The sequence below is a fragment of the Herpailurus yagouaroundi genome, unplaced genomic scaffold, assembly GCF_014898765.1.
Source record: "Herpailurus yagouaroundi ecotype Mexico unplaced genomic scaffold, PumYag 160, whole genome shotgun sequence".
NCBI classification, from domain to species: Eukaryota; Metazoa; Chordata; class Mammalia; order Carnivora; family Felidae; genus Herpailurus; species Herpailurus yagouaroundi.
In genome coordinates this window covers 25,914,653-25,935,059 of record NW_024412401.1, presented here as the reverse complement: position 1 = coordinate 25,935,059, position 20,407 = coordinate 25,914,653, and the positions used below count along the sequence as shown (strand labels likewise).

The following is a 20,407-nucleotide window of genomic DNA, read 5'->3' as shown; positions in this document are numbered from 1 at the left end:
TTTAAGGGCAGTATGATATATTGCTTGTCATTTGTTGAAAGCAGTCTCTTAAATGGATTTTGCTACCTTTTTTAGCCACTGGATGGCACAGTTGCTTTCTGTTTTCACTGGGTTCAAAAGCATATTAGTTTGTTTTCTAATTACCATTTTGTACTCTTTCCCATTGTGCATTTATGGCTTTTTAAAATAACCTCTCAGTTTTTGTTACTCCTTCCATAAGTCTTTTGCTTATTGTGGGAATAATACTCACAAAAGGGTGTTTCCATTATTTTAACTGCCCAAATTTAAAGAATGGTAATAAATATTAGCTATTTTAACAGTAAATTAAGTGCTTCTAGTTGAATTAGAAACGCCCAATTTTGTCTGACATTTATTCAGATAACTGAAAAAATTTGTAGCCTCAGCTTGTTGGATCTGATCATTCTCAGCACCCCCCCCCCCCTTTTTTTTGGCCATATCTGAGACTAACATTTGTTGTCTTTTCCCTTAGCCTTAACTTGAAGAGAGTTTTTAAAGGAATCACTGGAAACTGATCCCCTACCAGGAACCACATAATCCTCATTTAATGAGAAGCTGCTTTACATTTAGCTATTCCCCTAAGTATACCATGAATACTTAGCTGTGCTATTATGACGTAGACCCAGTTACAGCTTTGCACAGTATAGGAACACATGATTATCCTAGAATGACTTTACATGGAATATTCTTTGCCTAACCTAAGATACTTTTTGCTTAGTTGGGAAAAGAGCTTGTTTAAACTTAGCTCATTTAAGTAAGCAAGGTAAGACTTTATGAAAATCAAGTAGCAGCCAAACCTGCTACTGAAAAGCAAAGCTTCATCTTGGCTCCTTGGAATCTGATTTTCGAATGGCATGGAAATTTTCTAATTTATACCATATATATGGATCAGTTATGCTTTTTCATGGATATTTTGCATAAGTATGTTAGAAGTTGAACTTCCTATATTCTGGTACTTGAGCCCTTATATTTAAAGTGAATATATACTATGGGTTTTTAAGTTATTAGTGCAGATTTGTTTTGAATAAAGAAAAATAGTTATGTATTGTGCTGTTTTGCAAAGTCTTCCAAGTTGGTCACCTCTGGTAATAATTCTCCTATTGTTTGTTATAGATCATCATTTTCTGGATGGAAGTATTCAGCTAAAGACTGGTTGATGAGTGATGTGGACTATTTCAGCTTCTTATTTTCAACACTTACAGGTAAAGACATTCACCTGACAGATTAAGGAAAGGAAAAATCTGGTATAAAAGTTCCCCTAAGATTTACTGTCTTATCTGTTTGGTTCTAAGTTTTGAAGATGGTAAATAATCTATTTACCTTGAAATGATTTTTATGGCTAATAAGTGGGGATCTTTGAAGGAATATTTGTATTCTCCAGTGTCAGGCTTTTGAGGCAGGGATATACATGATTCATGTTTAAATCTCTCAGAGTACAAATACTCTGGAGATGATTTGAATGTCACATGATTATATTTTCATTTATTTCTAAGTCTAATTTCTCAACTTGATTATCTTGCTTTACAGTGAGTTGGACATACTTGACTCTTTCAGATAGGTGCAAACCTCATTGCATACTTTAAAAAGTTGATGAACAGAATATCCATTTTAAAAATGTTTAAAGTGTTCAACTTGATAGCAAGTACATCAGATTTCAGTTAGCCATTTTCTACATTCCATTGCTCAAAAGCAAAGTTAGTAAAATGAATCTACAAATAAGTTAGATGTGTAAGTATTATTACTTTTGTTTTAAATGATTGTACTGTTTCAACATTTCTGTTGTATATTTGGAGGATAAAGATGACATTCTTTGACATTTTCTGAAGGCTTAAAATTTAGGAGATTTAATGAATAGGTTAAGATACTCCAGAAAAAACTTGACAAGTGCTGATAATGAGCTGAATCCAAGATACATATTACATACGCGGATAAATGAGTGTTTATATGATAGTTTTGGATGTACCCATTTGAGATAGAAGGCAGGGATTTTATGTTTTAATAGTGGTATGAGTCAAAAGGGTTAGTGGTTTTAGAAAGCTCATTAGGAGTCAGTACTGTGATGTGGCCATCAAACTAGATGGTGACTCTTTAGGCTTAATGTCATGGAAATACAGTGATTTGAACATCAGAGCAGGCCACATCGCTGGTATTCTGATCCTTCTGAGCACTGTCAGGGGATACTGTCAAGTTGTCTATGTAGGTCAGACCAAGTGTATGTAATAGGGGTGGTAAGAGGATCAGAAATTTTGCTGTATAAAGTGTAGTTGGAAGAACTACACATGTATTATCCAAAAAAAAAAAAAAATCCAGAAGGGTTTAGGAGGGAGAGTTTTAAAACATTTGAAGGGCTATTAGAGCTCCTGGGTGGCTCAGTTGGTTAAAACATTTGAAGGGCTATTATACAAAAAAATATATAGATAGTATACATATGAAGGAGTATATCATTTTACTTGTTGATTTGCTTTTTTAAACCTGCCATTAATGGAAAAGCTTATGCCTTTCACATTTTTTAAAGTAAAAGTGGTATGGTTCCCAGTATAAGGGGTAAAACTTAACTTGTTGCTGCATCATATATTAGGTCAGATCACATCCTTTGTGTACATAATTAATAGGAATTTTACTGCCTCCATTGCTAGCAATTTGTTTTTTAAAATATGTGAAAAGCAGAAACTCAGAGAAAGCAGAGTAGCTAAAGAATTTAAACTTGAAGGTACATGTCTATTTTTTAAAAATAAGACTGTCATTTGTTTTGTGATTTATTTTTTTAAATTAACTTTCTTTGTACCTAAATTAGGGTTTTCAAAAGAGGAGTTGACTTGGCTTCAGAGCCTTCGAGGAGTTCCTCACGTCATCCAGACACAGCTTTCCCCTGTGCTTCTTTACCTTACTGACTTGGATCAGTTTTTACATCATTGGGATGTTACAGAGGTAATAGTGCATTTAAAAAGAAACTTATGATTATTAAAATTCTGTTCATCAACTACCAATAGTTATTATATATTAGGATTGCCTTGTAGGAGATCCTTTCAGAGATAAAGAGTAGTATAAGAAATGATCCACATTTTGAGAGCACTTATCTTGGATAGGAGATATATGTTTCTAAAAGAGGAGTGTTTTTCATTACTGGTTGCACTACTAGAACAGAATAAATTAGCAGTCTGAATGGTGGAGATAAATTTATTTTCTTTTATCTAGTATAGAATGGATAGGATAGATGCTTCTATGAAAAGGGAGAATTTGACTTAAGTCTTGAAGGATGCGTAAAACTACTTGAATTTGGTATCTTTGAAGGTGACGTTTTTTAAAAAAGATTATTCTGCAATTCTTTTGGTTTTGAGAATTAGTGCATAGTATATTAAAGATAATTTAAAGCCCTATTTTTCATTAAGTTTTAAAGTTCAATCTACAAATCTTATTTTTAAGATAAATACAATAACTTTAAGCAGTCTTTTAAAATGGGACTTTGATTATCCTTTTATAAACTTAGTTAAAATTTTAAACCATTTAACCTTTGTTTAAAGTCTGTTTATTTTGAGAGAGAGAGAGCAGGAGCACGAGCGGGTGAGGGGCAGAGAGAGAGGGAAAGAGAGAATCCCAAGAGGTTCCGCATCATCGGCGCAGAGCCCAGTGTGGGGCTCGAACTGTGCGCTGTGAGATCATTACCTGAGCGAAATCAAGAGTTAGATGCTTAACCAACTGAGCCACTCCGGTGCCCCATCAAGCAATTCAGTTTTCTGATAAACCTTCACAAATGTTAAAATATTAAATATAGACTAAATTAAGCTTTATAAAATATGATAAACCTTTAAAAAGTTATTTTAATACTTTATTTATTTATTTTGAGAAAGAATGAGTAGGGGCAGGGCAGAGAGAGAAGGAGACAGAGAATTCCAAGCAGGCTGTGCACTGATGGCACAGAGCCTGCCATGGAGCTTGAACTCCTGAACCATGAGATTGAGACCTGTGCCAAAGTCAAGAGTTGGATGCTCAACTGACTGAGCCACTCAGGCGCCCCTATAAATATAATAAATCTTAATAACTTAGGCTTTGGTACTGCTTATAGTAAAAATCAAATTAAACTCATAAGTTTTAAATTGGAATTATTAGGCTGATCTTTTACTGTAACGGAATAAATTGTGTTACATGTTACAGATATGTAAGCTAAATATGTGAAAACATAAACATTGATATAAGGTTTTGATTCTCTAAAACATTTCTATAATAATTTCTATTATTTATTTTTTCATTTTTTTATTTCCTACATGAAAAATGCTTATGCAGTAAGAATGTACTAATATCATCCCAAGTAATTTTGGTTTGAACCTTTTTTGCAAATTCTCAGGTTATGTTCTCTGCTGGCTAGTTTCTTTTAATGATTCCTTAAAGCTTATAATAGCTAGTCCAAAAGCTTTTTTTTTTTTTTTTTTTTTTTAAACCTCTTTGTCATTATTCTCAACAGGGTAGTCTCTAGATTCAAGTTACATCCTACTTTTCTATTTTGTTGCTATAACAATTGATTTTACTCAGCTGATCTATTATTTACTTCTTTTATTCTGTTCTCAATATGCTTAATATTTTCCCATCTGTTAGGACAGTACCTTTTATAGATTTATAATACACTTTTCACTTTGCATTGTTTGACTCTGATCACAATTCTTAGGTATGCCAGTGAATTTATCCTCACTTTATTGCCCTAATGCCTGGTACTATGTTTATATGTATGTTCTCCAACAATACTGGACTTTAAAAAAGTGAAAAGAAATAATGAATTGGTTTAACATCTGAAATTTTATCTTCATAGTAAATGAAGAGAGCTAAGATAGATCTCCTGAGGTTAAGGCCTTGAATATTAGATTGGAGGGATTGGGCTTGCCAACAGTAGTGAGAGTAGTTTTAAAGGACAGACTGTAATTAATGTATGTAAACCATCATGATGTATTGGAGAAAACACTGTATGGGATTATTGGGCTCCAGATTCCAGGCATAGATTTACCTGTGTCTAGTTTGGTAACTTGGACAAGTCATATAGCCTTTATCTGATTATTTAAATTTTTCATAAGCACATCATCTGTGTAAAGCCAAAATAAAATTGTCATGAAAATGTTATCAGCTGTATTTCTGAAGTGAACATGAACATTTCTCAAGGACGTGTATTAAACTTCAAGGTTGCTGTCTTTGAAATGTTAAGTCATAATTAGGAAAAATCTGAAAGTCTCATTTTTAGTTTGTGAACTTAAGTGAAGATTCCAGTTTTCTTTTGGATAAATTTTATTATTTAAGTTGGCCTTTTCATGTGAAAATATTTGACATACACATAGTTTTGACATCCTTAATGTAAACATTTATTTTTCTAATTATTTCATTTGAACAAGTTATTAGGACTGGGATTGCTCAGTTTTGTAGTTTCATCTGTTTAAGCCAAAGTGATTCTTTTTCAAATCAGACTTTTTGTTTTTGTTTTTTTGAGTAGGTAGTCACAAAATACAATTCACAACAGAGGATAATATTAATAAAGTCTTCTTCCACTCCCTCTCAACTACCCATTTTTCCTCCCCGGTTTCTAAGTAAATGTGTTCTTTCAGATATCTTCTGTCTTCACAAATGACTAAATATATTGTCTTTTTTTTTTTTTTTTTTTTTTTTTACAGAAGTAATATCCTTTATACGCTAACCTAGACCTTGTCATTTTCACTTGTATATTATTTCTGAGCACTAAAGGAAGAGTTGTATGACTTTCCTGTTAATGATGGAAACTGTAGTTAACAGGGATCGAGCAAAAAGAGAACAGGAATCTCTGTGCAGAGATACCTTTTAGAAATGGAGATTTCTACTCCAGAGCCAATGAAAGGTTTTAAGGTTAATGTTAATTGTCATTTACAAAATACTGATTAGTTGTAAAAGAATGTTTTTTAACATGGATAAGCTCAGAATAATAATAATAATTATAATATATAAATTCAGCTTAAGAAATAAGAACATTTTTGTTTTTGAAACCCCTGTGTCCCTTTCCCTTCAGAGTAACACTGTCTTTAATTTTACCATATTTTTGTTTCTTTACAGTTTTATCGTAATTAGCATATAACTCCAAACTATATTGTTGAGTTTTACGTGTTTACAAGTGAAACATTTTTTAGTAATTTTCTTTTTATTCAGTGTATTCTTAAAGGTATCTATGTTAATGTGTAAGCAGTAATTCATTGTTTTCGTTGCTGTATAGTACTCCATTGCAGTAAGATACCATGATTCATTGCTTTTGTAGTTTGAGTATTTTTAGCATTCCACTTTACCTCTCCTTTGGCATATTAGCTATGCCTCTTTGTTTTGTTTTTAGGTGTTTGCTCTTTAACTTAATACAGCCTTCCTTCAAACTATACTACTTTATACCATAATATAATATGTAATGATATGTGAGGTCATTCTTATGTTTTTCTGTATGTAATGTTTTTTTTTCCTCTATATGCTTTTTTCTTCCTACATGTTGTCAAGATAATCTTTTTTATCACTTTCTTCAGCAGTTTGATTGTATTAATTAATGCCTTGGTGTTACTTTCTTAATTTTTTTTTTTTTTTTTTAAGCTTGATATTTGCTGAATGTTTCACTAGGTTTATAGTTTATTGTTTTGGGGAAAAAAATGTCATTCATTCCTTCAAAAGATGTTTTGGTTCCCTTCTTTGGGACTTAATTTACTTGTATGTTAGACCACTTGACATTGTCCTGTAGACCTTTGAGACTCTTTAACCTTTTTTTTGCCATCTCTTGAGAAAGTATGCTGTATCTTCAAGTTCACTGATCTTTCCTGCATTATCTAATGTGCTATTTAAATCTTAAAGATTTTTTTAAAATTAAGATTTCTTTTAGAGCAGTTCTAATTTGACAGAAAAATTGAAGGGAAGGAAAAGGTGTTTCCCCTGTATAATCCCTTCCCCCACATTTGCATAACCTTCTCCCTTATCAACATCCCCCACCAGAGTGGTATATTTGTTATAATTAATGATTCTATGTTGATATAATTATCCAAAGTCCACAATATACATTATGGTGTACTCTTGGTGTTACACATTTTATGGATCTGGACAAATGTATAATGCCACATATCCATCATTATGATCTCATATGAGTGTCTTTACTACCCTGATATCCTCTGTGCTCTGACTGTTCATTCTCCATGTCCCCCAACCCCTGACAACCACAGGTGTTTGTTTGTTTTCATTGTCTGTAGTTTTACTTTTTCCAAAATGTCATACATTTGTGAGTATGCAGTATATTGCCTTTTTTAGATTGGCTTCTTTCACTTCATAATACTCATTTAAGATTCCTCCTTGTTTTTTTGTGGCTTCATAGCTCATTTCTTTTTATTGCTGAATAATATTACATTGGATGTACCAGTTTATCTGTTCACCTGCTGAAGGACATCTTTGTTGCTTCCAAATTTTGATAATTATGCATAAAACTGTGCATATAGGTTTATAAACATCTGTGTGTAGTTTTTGTGTGGACATGTTTTTAACTGCTTTGGGTGAATACCAGGGAGAGCCATTGCTGGATTATATGGTCAGAGTGTGTTTAATTTGTAAGAAATTGTCTTCCAAAGTGGTTATACCCTTTTGCAATCTTAATCAGCAGTGGATGAGTTTCTGTTGCTCCAGATCCTTGCCAGCATTTGGTGTCAGTGTTTTGAATTCAGGCTATTGTAATAGGTATGTAGCATCTCATTATTTAATTTGGATTTCCTTGATAACCTGTGATGTGGAGCATCTTTTCATATGTTTATTTGCCATGTCTTCTTTGGTGAGGTATCTGTTACGGTCTTTGGCCCATTTGTTAATTGGGTTGTTTTCTTTTCGAGTTTTAAGTGCTCTTTGAATATTTTGGTTAACAATCCTTTATCAGATATATTTTTGCAAAGATTTTCTCCCAGTCTATGGCTTGTCTTTTCATATTTTTGACATTATCTTTTGCAGAGAAAAATTTTTTAATTTTAATGAAGTCCAGCTTCTTTGTTTCTTTCCTGAATTGTGCCTTCAGTATTGTATCTATAATGTCATCACCATATGTAGGTCGTTTAGGTTTTTCTTCTAAGTCATTACAGTTTTGCATTTTGTATTTTACATTTAGGTCTGTTATCCACTCTGAGTTAATTTTTGTGAAGAGTCTAGATTCATTTATTTGTAGATGGATTGTTAAAGCACCATTTGTTGAAAAGACTCCATTGTCAAAGATCACTTGACTATGTGGGTCTGTCTTGCTGGGCTCTCTGTTTTGTTCCATTCATCTATTTGTCTATTCTTTTTTTTTTTTTTTTTTTTTTAATTTTTTTTTCAACGTTTATTTATTTTTGGGACAGAGAGAGACAGAGCATGAACGGGGGAGGGGCAGAGAGAGAGGGAGACACAGAATCGAAAACAGGCTCCAGGCTCTGAGCCATCAGCCCAGAGCCTGACGCGGGGCTCGAACTCACGGAGCGCGAGATCGTGACCTGGCTGAAGTCGGACGCTTAACCGACTGCGCCACCCAGGCGCCCCTATTTGTCTATTCTTTAACCAATATTGCAGTGTCTTGATTAGTATAGCTTTACTGTAATTTATGAAGCTGTGTAATATCAGTCCTTTAACTTTATTCTTTTCCTTTAATATTGTGTTAGCTATTTTGGGTCTTTTTCCTGTTTAAATAAACTTCAAGATCAATTTGTTGATATCCACAAAATGACTTACTGTTTTTTTGTTTTTTATTTTTAATGTTTGTTTATTTATTTATTTTTTTTTTAATTTTTTTTTTTTCAACGTTTATTTATTTTTTTTGGGACAGAGAGAGACAGAGCATGAACGGGGGAGGGACAGAGAGAGAGGGAGACACAGAATCAGAAACAGGCTCCAGGCTCTGAGCCATCAGCCCAGAGCCCGACGCGGGGCTCGAACTCCCGGACCGCGAGATCGTGACCTGGCTGAAGTCGGACGCTTAACTGACTGCGCCACCCAGGCGCCCCTTAATGTTTGTTTATTTTTGAGAGAGCGAGAGCAAGCAGGGGAGGGACAGAGAAGAGGGAGACAGAGAATCCCAAACAGGCCTCACACTGTCAGCACAGAGCCTAATGCAGGGCTCAAGTCCATGAACCGTGAGATCATGACCTGAGTCAAAATCAAGAGTCGGATGCTTAAGTGACTGAGCCACTCAGGCCCCCCTAACTTACTCATGACACTGATAGCAAGAGTAGTATGCACTGGGGCGCCTGCGTGGTTCAGTCAGTTGAGTGTCTGACTCGTGGCTCAGGTCATATTCTCACAGTTCATGGGTTTGAGCCCTGCATCGGGCTGTGTGCTGACAGTTCAGAGCCTGGAGCCTGCTTGGGATTTTGTGTCTCCCTCTCTCTGTCCCTCCCCTGCTTGTTTGTTTTTTCTCTCTCTCTCTCTCTCAAAAATAAATAAAAAAACAAAATAGCATGCACTACCAACTGAACCAGCCAGGTGCCCCCTCAACAGTGTTCTTTTTTAAATTAATTGATTTTTAATTTAAGAGCAGGGGAGAGGGGCAGAGAGAGAATCCTAAGCAGCTGACGCAGGGCTTGATTCCACGACCCTGGAATCATGACCTGAGCTGAAATCAAGAGTCAGACCTTCAACTGACTAAGCCACCCAGTACCTCTCAGTAATGTTCTATACACCCCAAATTGTTCATTGTATTTACTTGTAATATCTGTTTTGTTTCCTTCAATTTGGTAAAGTTCCTCAGTCTTTCTTTGTCTTTCATTGACCTAGACACTTTGAAGTACATTGGGACAGTTATTGTGTAAAATTTTCCTCCCATTTGGATTTATGTTCCCCTATGGTTAGATTCAGGCTATATGAATTTGGTAGGAATATGACACAAGTGATGCTGTGGTTTTCTGACTGCATCCTGTCAGGTGGTGCATGGTTTTGATTTGTCCCATTAGATACTCGCTTTGATTACTTGATTAAGTGCTGTCTGTCTACTTTTCCACTGTTTACTTTTTCCCCTTTGTAATTAATTAGTAATGATTTATGAGGAGATACTTTGAAACAGTGTTAATGTCCCAGTCATTTTTATTAGTCTATTTATTAGTTTGTGTTAATACGGTTTCCTATTTTATTCAGTGGGTCACTATAGAATATAGTGGTTTCTTTGTTCTTCTGACATGTACTCATTTTTTTCTGAGTACGTCTTTACTTCCTTGTACCACAGATTGTTCTAGATTCATACGTGATTTTCACTGTCCCAGCCCTGCAATCAGGTATTTTTCGAAGAGGCCAATTTTCCTTTAAGTGGAGAATGGTATCTTGAAACCAACTTCAGGACACTGGGTGTGGTCATTGCTTTTGGACCCTGGTGCTCCCAGACTGTCGGTGGACAGAAATCAGGAATTTAACACTGCAGCGTTCATTCTAGTTGTCTTCTTTTCCTCTTGTACCTGCCTTTTCTGAAGGTTAAGAACCCTGGTTTCCGTTATACTTAATTTACTTGATTAATTTCTTTGTCCATAATTGATCTTTTGGTGCTATCCCTCTCCCATGCAGGCATCTTCTTTTTTTTGTTTTTGTTTTTTTTCCCCCATGCTGGCATCTTCACTCCATTTGAACTCCCAACTCTGTGGGGACAGTCTACTTCTATTTATTCATGAATGGCCTTCTCTGGGCCACTGCAGCTCTCCTACCCATTCCAGTGCTGTTTACCTAACTCAGCCCCACCCAGTGGCTTTAGAACTGAATTGTTCAGGAAGGGAAGGGGTGGTGGAAGGGAAGGGATTAAATGGTTATTTATTGGGAATGAGCCCTTATTTTGTTGTTGTTGTTGTTGTTGTTGTTTTTAGTTAGTGCTCGTTCATGCATCCATGAGCAGGGTGGGCAGGCCAGAGAGAGAGCTTGCTTGCAAGCAAGCAGAGGACAGTCAGCAGGGGAGAGAGAATCGAAAGCAGGATTTGCTCTGTCAGTGTGGGGCCTGACGTGGGGCTCGAACTCAGGAACCATGAGCTTATGACTTGAGCCGAAACCAAGAGTCAGATGCTCGAGCCACCCAGGCACCCTGAATGGGCCTTCTCAATTGCAATTTACCTTTTATTAATGAAAATATTCACTGCTTGTTTTTGAGTAGGAAGATGGTATTAGAAATACGTTGTTTACATTGTTACTTATAAGCATAGAAGAGAAGAAAAATTGCCGTGTGTAAACTCTGGGTGGTATTAATTTACAAGAGGTTTTCCAGGGAAATAATGCATAGAGCTGTTGATTTTTTTCAGAGTTGACTGACCATTCCCTTAAATTTAGCTGGACTGTCCTCTTTCTAGATTGATATTCTTCTTTTCCACCAGTCTTTTCTTTGTCTTTCCAATGTGATTCTTTTCACATATTTCACTTTTGGCACTCCCCTCAGCTTCTGGAATGGTGTAATGAAGTCTCTGAAGGACTTGATGTTGGCTTCCCTCCTCGTGTTTCCTTGAGAACTTAGAAAATTAAAAATACTAAGGATTTGACTCTCACTTCCCTTATATTTTTCTTCTTTTCCTGTGGACTGTTCTCTTCCTTTTACTTTTGGGGAATAGGAGGCAGTGTTCTATTAATTTGAACAGGGTATTAGTATTTTCTGGATCATAAGTGTTTTTCTATTGTATGTTTTCTCACCAAATGGAAAAAAGGCTTTTTAGTCCTTTGTTCACATCATTCAGATTTTTCTGTTGTAGCACTTATTAATAGAAATAGTCTTTACTTTGGTAGATTGAAGCTACTCTTTTAGGGCTGTGAGAAGAGTTTCTCAGTCTTTCATTCCTGTACCTGGTACCTAATAGGACTAGTTCAGTGCTTAGTAAATGTTTAAATAATGAGTTGTTTGGAAAATTAGCCCATATATGAGATGTGATTGAGTGACCTTTGATACTTGCATCTTCAAAGTCATTATTTTCTTTTTAAAAATTTTTTTTTCAACATTTATTTATTTTTGCGACAGAGAGAGACAGAGCATGAATGGGGGAGGGGCAGAGAGAGAGGGAGACACAGAATCGGAAACAGGCTCCAGGCTCTGAGCCATCAGCCCAGAGCCTGACGCGGGGCTCGAACTCCCGGACCGCGAGATCGTGACCTAGCTGAAGTCGGATGCTTAACCGACTGCGCCACCCAGGCGCCCCTGTTATTTTCAAGAAACTAAAATTAGAACTATGTTATGATCCAGTAATTGCACTATTAGGTATTTATCTAAAGGATACAGAAATACAAATTTGAAGGGTTACATGCACCCCAGTGTTTATAGCAGCATTATCAATAGCCAAACTATGGAGAGAGCCCAAAAATGTCCATTGACTGGTGAACAGATAAAGAAGATAGGGAAGAGGTCGTATAGATAAACAATGGAATATTACTCAGCCATTAAAAAGAATGGAATCTTTCCATTTGCAACGATGTGGATGGAGCTGGAATGTATTATGCTGAGCGAAATAATCAGAGAAAGACCAATACCATATGATTTCACTCGTGTGGAATTTAAGAAACAAAACAGATGAACATATGGGAAGGGGGAAGAAAGAGAGAAGAAAACAAACTGCAGGAGATTCTTTAATGATAGAGAACAAACTATGGGTTGTCAGAGGGAGCGTTAGATGTTGTATGTAAGTGATGAATCACTGAATTCTATTCCTGAAACCAGTGTTGCTCTTGTAAACTAAAATTTAAATTAGGAAAAAAAAGTCATTTTTTTTTTTAAGTGTCCTGTTGTATATAGGGTGAGTAGGTTAAAAAAAAGTCTATAGAACTGATTTGATCCTGATTTGGTTACTGGTTTTCTCCTTTTCTGACAGACAGTTTGTCACAGTTTATTGGTTATCCCTGCCCGAAGCCAGAGTTTTGACATCCTGCAGAGTGCCATCAGTAAGCATTTGGTAAATATACTTAAAAATTTTTTTTTGTTGCTACTTAAAAAAGCATAGAGAATCCTTGGTTAAAAGTGGGTTTGCCATAGGCAAGGAGAGAGTGTCTAGACTGAGAAGTCTTGATGTTTTTCTTGGCTGTTACTAATTAATTCTGACCTTGGGAAAATCCCCCTTTTCCAGGACCCTACTTTCTACATCTGCAATGAAGGGCCTTTAAAAAAAAAAAAAAAAGTTTATTTGGGAGAGAGCACGCACAAGGGAGGGGCAGAGAGAGAATCCCAAGCAAGCCCCGTGCTGTCAGTTCAGAGCCCGACAAGGGGCTTGATCTTACAAAACACAGGATCATGACCTGAGCCAAAATTGAGTCAGATGTTTAACCAATTGAGCCACCCAGGCACCCCTGCAATGAAGGGCTTTAAAATTATACCTCAGGTTCTTCTGACATATAGTGCTTTAATGAACACAAACCTGGTGTTTGTGTATTGGGAATCCAGCATCCAGACTGGGGTCTGATTTCCACCTTGAATATTTGGGTTCTAAACGAGGGATATAGCCTAACAGGTTCAAGGCCTGGCCACTAGAAGCAGCAAGCTAAGCCTTGCGACTGTTTGGTCTTCTGGCTAGTCGGTGTCTCTTGTTCCCAAAAACCTGGGATTTTGCTTTTTAGCTTCCTCCAATGTTTATGTTTAGATTTTTGGCTTATTATAATTATCCTTAGTGCAGAGGAAACTCCCACAGTTTTATCTTTCAGGCACTGTCACTTTTTTGGGTAATTTTATAGGTACCTTCCAACCCCCTTTTCTCCTTTAAAATGTTACTTCCCTTGAGTTGGAAGAGTACTGGTTTGAATTTCCAGTGCTCTTTTTTCTCTGTTGTCAAACTTCTAATCTTTATCCCGTGTGTCTCTAAAGATCTCTACCACTTTTCTTTTCACCTCCACTCCAGATATTTATGCCCTCCTTTGACTACATTCATTATTCTAGTAAAAGATTAACATGCCAGTCTTGGGCACTATTTTCAAACAGCCTGATCAGAGCCTGCAGACTTTTTCATGATGACTTAACAGTAGTTTCCAGGAGATTTAAACCATGCATACATAACAGTTGTAAGTTGAGTCCACCTTAATGACAGATAGTAGAGTCCAGATGAATACACAAACCATGATGTCCCTTATCGGGGTTTTGAGGCAGTGAAGCAGTCAAGTGTTAAGTATAGTAATGTCTTACTCCAGGGTGTTTTACTTAGTCATGTCTGAATGACTAGCTAAATTAAAGGGCAGGGGTAGGCTAATTGTAAAATGAACTTCGGTTTGTACATTTAATTACCTGGGACGGAGGTGGTGCCAGAAATGAGAGTTTTCTAGTCTGAAGAATCTAAAAATCATGGAAATGTGGTTGGTTGTATCAAGATTTGGGGCGGGGGGAGGGTGCATAAAGTAATCCTTTCAAATGATATTTCTGACCATCAGAAATTGTAATGTTTAAATTTTAGTAGACTCACGGAGGGAAGGCAGTAGATTAGGTTAATAGTATTTCTTGAGTTGGCATGTTTTCAAAGTTATTTAACGTAGTAATTAAATTCTTTTTTTTTTTAAGTTTATTTTGAGAAAGAGAGTGCGTGTGCGCATGCAGGAGAGGGGCAAAGAAATGGAGGAGAGAAATGCAAGCAGGCTCCATGCTATAAGTGACACAGAGCTCAATCTTACGGTTTGTGAGATCATGACCTGAGCTGAAATCAAGAGTTGCATGCCTACTTGACTGAGCCACCCAGGCACCCCTAGTAATTAAATTCTTAAGGGAAAACAGGACCTTAAGTTGTGGCAGGTTGTGTGTATAATGTATGCACTGTTTTTCAGTAGAAGTGATGTTAGGTTAACTCTCCAGTTAATGGGATTTGTTTTTTTCATGGAGAGAAGGACGGTTGTGAAGAGGTTATTAATCTAATTTTTCTCTTCCTAGGTTGGGCTGACTGTAATTCCTGACAGTACAGCTGGCTGTGTTTTGGGTGTTATCTGTAAGCTCCTGGATCATACGTGTGTACTTAGTGAGACTCTACTACCGTTTCTGGCTTCTTGTTGCTACAGTCTTCTTTATTTTCTGCTCACTTTAGAGAAAGGAGAAGCAGAACATCTAAGAAAAAGGTAATAGTTTTTGTATTCTTTGACTTTAATTTTTTTCTACCTATTCCAGTTTTCCCCACCAAATAAGTAAATAAGAATAAATAAAATCAAAAAATTTTTTAAAGAGGAAAGAGTGAAAGAAAATTAGATTTAATAAATACCCTGAATTGTCTTTCAGAATTTGTATAAACCTTAACTGGATTTCTCTTTATTGTTTCATAAATTCCCTTTGTATTGTAAGAGGATTTTTAGTTTTTGTTTTTCTTTTAAACTACAAATTTGAAAAGTTAGATGGCATTTTAAAATTTCTTGGGAGCTTTCATTATTAATGTTGCTGTAGGTCTAGCAAGGAAAAAAAAAATCTACCTTTACAAGAATGCAATCACTAATAAATACAAGCCTTTATTAAAACTAGCTAGAGTAAAAATCTTTAAATTCTTGGATTTAAGGAAATTTCTAAGATATTGGTGTTTATATTAGTACTTTAGCTCTTACATACTATTCATACTAAAGTTTCTAGCATAGTTTGGAACATTTCACTTTAATTTAAAAAAGTATTCTCATGCTTATGTTCTTATTGGTAATGCCTGTTAAAATTTTGGGGCGCCTGGATGGCTCAGTCAGTTAAGTGTCTGCCTTGGGCTCAGGTCATGATCTCGTGATTTGTGAGTTCAAGCCCCACCTCATGCTCTGTGCTGACAGCTCGGAGCCTGGAGCCTGCTTCAGATTCTGTGACTCCCTCTCTCTCTGTGTCCCCTCCCCTGCTCATGCTCTGTGTCTGTGTCTCAAAAAATAAACGTTAAAATTTTTTGTAGAAGGCTTTTAAAAAAAATCTAACAGATGAATAAAGATCAGAAAATAAAAATTATTCTATTGCCTGTTAACATTTTAATATTTGTCTTTCTAGTTTTTTTAACTTTTATATATCATAAGAATAAACACGTATATAAAGAGTAAGTTTAAGCTGAATATCCATTTAACCAACTTCCACGTTCAGAAATAGAACATCATCAACACACTCTCTGTGTAATCTCTAGTTAGATTTCTCTTCTATACCCCCCAGAGATCACTTTTGCGTGTTAAATAACAAAAATTCAGCCTGGTACATTTTAAACATCTAATTGGGTTTATTAATTGATTAATTAATTGGGCAGCATCCCATTTAGCAAGTAGAGGGGAGCTCTAAAGGACTACAAAATAGGAAAGTTTTTTTTTTTTTAATTTTTTTTTAACGTTTATTTTTGAGACAGAGAGAGACAGAGCATGAATGGGGGAGGGTCAGAGAGAGAGAAGGAAACACAGAATCCGAAACGGGCTCCAGGCTCTGAGCTATCAGCACAGAGCCCGATGCGGGGCTCGAACCCACGAACTGCGAGATCGTGACCTGAACCGAGGTCGGACGCTTAACCGACTGAGCCACCCAGGCGCCCCTAGGAAAGTTTTTTAAAGGTAGACAGGGAGTTGAAAGAAGGAAATTATTAGTAAAGAATCCATTGTTGAGGCAGGGAGACTCTCCGGAATCGTAAGGATCTGTCAGTACGTTTTTCCTAGTGCTGATCAAGAAGTTCCCATGTTGACTGGTTAAAGTTTTTTGGGGGGTTGAAACTGCAGTTAGGTTAGGTATTAAGTCTTGGTTTACTGACTTAGGGCCTTCACCTGAGTGATGCCATTTTGAGTTTATAGGTTTTTTGTTTTTGTTTTTTTTCTTAATGTTTATTTTTGAGAGAGAGAGGAGAGAGAGAGAGAGAGACAGAGACAGAGACAGAGTGTGAGTGGGGGAAAGGCAGAGAGAGAGGGAGACAATCTGAAGTAGGCTCCAGGTTCTGAACTGTCAACCCAGAGCCCGATGTGGGTGGAACGTCAACCAACTGTGATACCATGACCTGAGCTGAAGTCAGATGCTTAACTGACTAAGCCACCCAGGTGCCCCTGTAGTTTTCTTGTTAAGTTGCCTTCTAATTAAAAATTTTGTGTGTATCTGTAAACAATATAATTTTTGTTTGGCATATTTTAAGAATATCCTACTGTATGTTTTTGTGATTTGATTGTAACCATTGTTGTCATTCATGTTGATTGAAAAACTGATTTCATTTTTGTTTCTCCATACCAGGGCTAAGCAAACTTTTCTGTAAAGACTCAGATAATAAAATATTTTAGGTTTTTCGTGCCAGTAAGTCTCTTGTCAGAGCTGTTCAACACTGCCCTGGTAACACAAAAGCAGCAACAGATTACATGTAAATGAATGCATGTGACTGCGTTTCAATAAAACTATTTACAAATATGGGCTCTGAGCACAACTGGCTGCAGTACAGGTGCTCTACAGTATTTTGTCATGTGAATGTACCCCAACTTACCAGTTTTGCTGTCAAAGATCTTTTATACACACACACACACACACACACACACACACACACACACATACACACACATATATACACATATAAATATGTATATATATACACACACATACACATATAAATATTCATATGTAATATATGTAATTATATATATTAATATAATCGGCAATTAACAATTATGTAACATAACCAATATTAATATTTATATAATATATAATTATATATATAAATATATACACACATACACACACACACACACATATATACACTCTTAGGAAAACCTAGGAATGGCTGTTTGTACGGTATTTCTTCTGTTGCTTGTGGTACCCAGGTCTCTTGTATTTCTCTTTGGCTTGACAGTTTTCTTTAATTGTGTTGTGTGAAGGTGGAATACTAAACTTTATTGATCCATTCACTGTACTTATATTTAGTATTATGTAGAATCCATGAGCCTTTTTAGCACAGTTTTGATCAGCAGTCCACTCAAGTTAAAGTATACAATGAATATATTGGGTCATTACAGGAGTAACTCATAAAATAAAACCCAAGGGCTAGGAATTTTGGAGGCAGGAATTGAAACCCATCAGGAACCAAAGTGGTTTTCTCTACTTTTTCTTCTGGATTGTGTAGTCTTTATCTCTGTGCCTTTGCCTCATTATTAGCTGTCTGCAGACTGGCTTTTTTCTCCTTGTACGTGGCTATCCTAGCCTGGCTGTGCATGAGTCAATACTCCAAATAAAGTCTCCAAAAAGAGGATCTGGTTGGCTTAGAATGGAGTCAGTATCCACCTTTGATAGAGATGCTGCATGATGGAGTTGGGGAGGTTGATCAGATTGTGAAAGGGTTGCTGCTTCCACATCTAAAGGTAGTCAGATTCTCTTTGAAGGATCTGGGGACCACTCCTAATACGAAAACTATAACAGACTAAGGTCAGAGCCTTTAGCAGTCACTGGATTCTTTGTCCAAAGGGTATTGCTCCATTTAATGTGGTTGGCTACAAGTCCATTTACCTTCATCATAAAACGTTTTTGTTCTGCCCTATAGTGAAACCAAGGGAATGGTGCTTACTAAAATTAGGATTTACCGTTTCTGGCCTTTCATAATCTAGTAACATGGTAGCAGTCCACTGACTGGCTTCTTTTCTGAAATCCATTTTGGTTCCTTGCGAATACATCTTTCTCTGCATATCTGTCCTGTTTAAAACATTGAAGAGGCTCAGAATCCAGGGCACAGCATTAAAATTTCATGAAGTTTGTTTTTGTTTTTAAATAAACTACTTTCAAAGTGGGGCTTGAATTCATGACCCCAAGATCAAGAGTCACATGCCCTACTGACTGAGCCAGGCATCCCAAGTTTTTTTTCTTTCTACCAGTGGGATATTCTGATTTTACCAGTGGGATTTTTGATGGTATGATAGTTGAATAATGTTCAGTGGTAGAAAACAGTATGCATATGTAGATTATTGTGTTCTTTGGCTAATTCTGTGTTATATATGATCACCAGAGCTTTAAGAATGTCCTGGTAAGCCCAGGAAAGTGTTGATTGCTAGGCTTCCTGGAACTTACCGAGTAGGGGAGAACAGCTGATTCTTCATTGGATTTGCTTATTCAGCTGTGACGAAACCCAGTTGTTAGTTTTGATTTGTGGGGTTTTATCAGAAAACACCACATTTCTTAAAAGGACATTTTCAGTTTTGGAAAATACAGAAAGGGTACTTCTGTGTGTGTTGGCTCACTGGCTCATTTTTGTCTGTTACTGTAGGGACAAGCTGTGGGGGGTCTGTGTCTCCATCCTGGCTCTCCTGCCTCGAGTCCTCAGGTTGATGCTGCAGAGCCTGCGGGTGAACAGAGCTGGACCTGAGGAGCTGCCTGTTGTGGGCCAGCTGCTTCGCCTGCTGCTTCAGCATGCACCCCTCAGGACTCATATGTTAACCAATGCCATCTTGGTGCAGCAGATCATCAAGAATATCACGGTAAGCATGGAACAGGGCTTTGTATTATTACTAGAAAAGGGATTCATGAGGAGGGCATGGGTGGGGTTCTCTGGGGAGGCTAGGCCTCCAGTGCATTGACTGACTCCTGGAATGAAGCCCACTGTGGTGATTTCCCAGGTTTTCCCCTGCTGACTAGCACCTGTCACTTAGCCAGAGGGAGGTCTTTGATCCAGAGTCAGTAATAAAAGGCTTAAAATATTCAAATTGAATTGGTCACAGGCAGGCAGCTTAGAAAAGGTACAGAGCATCAGAATCACTCCTACCAGGATTCTGGTACAGACTCTTGATTAACTGTGCTTATTCAGCATGTTTTTAAACCTGAGTTGTTAAAAAAAATTTTTTTTTGATGTTTATTCATTTTTGAAAGAGCACAAGCAGGGGTGGGGCAGAGAGAGGGGGACACAGAATCTGAAGCAGGCTCCAGGCTCAGAGCTGTCAGCACAGAGCCCGACGCGGGGCTTGAACTCAAGAACTGTGAGATCGTGACCAGAGCCAAAGCCCGACGTGCAACCGACTGAGCCACCCAGGGGCCCCTAAGCTAAGTTGTTTTACTTAGCTGTAGGAATAGCAACTTCATTGAGTTTTGGTAACCATAAAGTGAGATCATTCAGGTAAAGTTTTTAGTGAAACTGACATTAAGTGCTCAACAAATGTTAGTTGTCACTGAAAACATTTAGCAGGAATAGGCTTACGGCCAGTTCCTAGTCACTTAGTTCACTGGAGAATACGAGGAAGTTAAGAAATTGCAGGCTTCTGCTTTGTGTAATGGCTGGTTCTGCATTCATCTGTATCTGTTTTGCAGGGGCAGCTCTGTCTAGGATTCTTTTGGTGTTTTTGGTTTGGAAGAGTTAGAGGTTTTTTCTATAGGTATTTGGGGGTTTATTAGTTGATACCTGTAGTAGTACTTCAGAGTAATAGAGCTTATATGTGTATATAACACAAGTTCACGTTCTGAATATTCTCAGTAGGCTTGTAGAAATAATGAAAGAAGCAGCAGAATAATTCAGAAATAGAAGGGAAGAAAAGGCAAGAATTTGGATTGTTTAGAGGT

The 20,407-nt window shown here is 36.8% G+C and overlaps 1 protein-coding gene across 1 annotated transcript in view; it reads left to right on the top strand.

The window, feature by feature from the left end:
- Positions 1-20,407, top strand: part of TEX10 (testis expressed 10) — a 63,857-nt gene that overhangs the window by 42,825 nt on the left and 625 nt on the right. Inside the window, exons 10-14 of the mRNA XM_040481826.1 lie at positions 1,132-1,220; positions 2,813-2,946; positions 12,816-12,896; positions 14,846-15,027; positions 19,125-19,335. Coding sequence (XP_040337760.1) covers positions 1,132-1,220; positions 2,813-2,946; positions 12,816-12,896; positions 14,846-15,027; positions 19,125-19,335 — 697 coding nt within the window. The remainder of the gene's footprint in view (positions 1-1,131; positions 1,221-2,812; positions 2,947-12,815; positions 12,897-14,845; positions 15,028-19,124; positions 19,336-20,407) is intronic.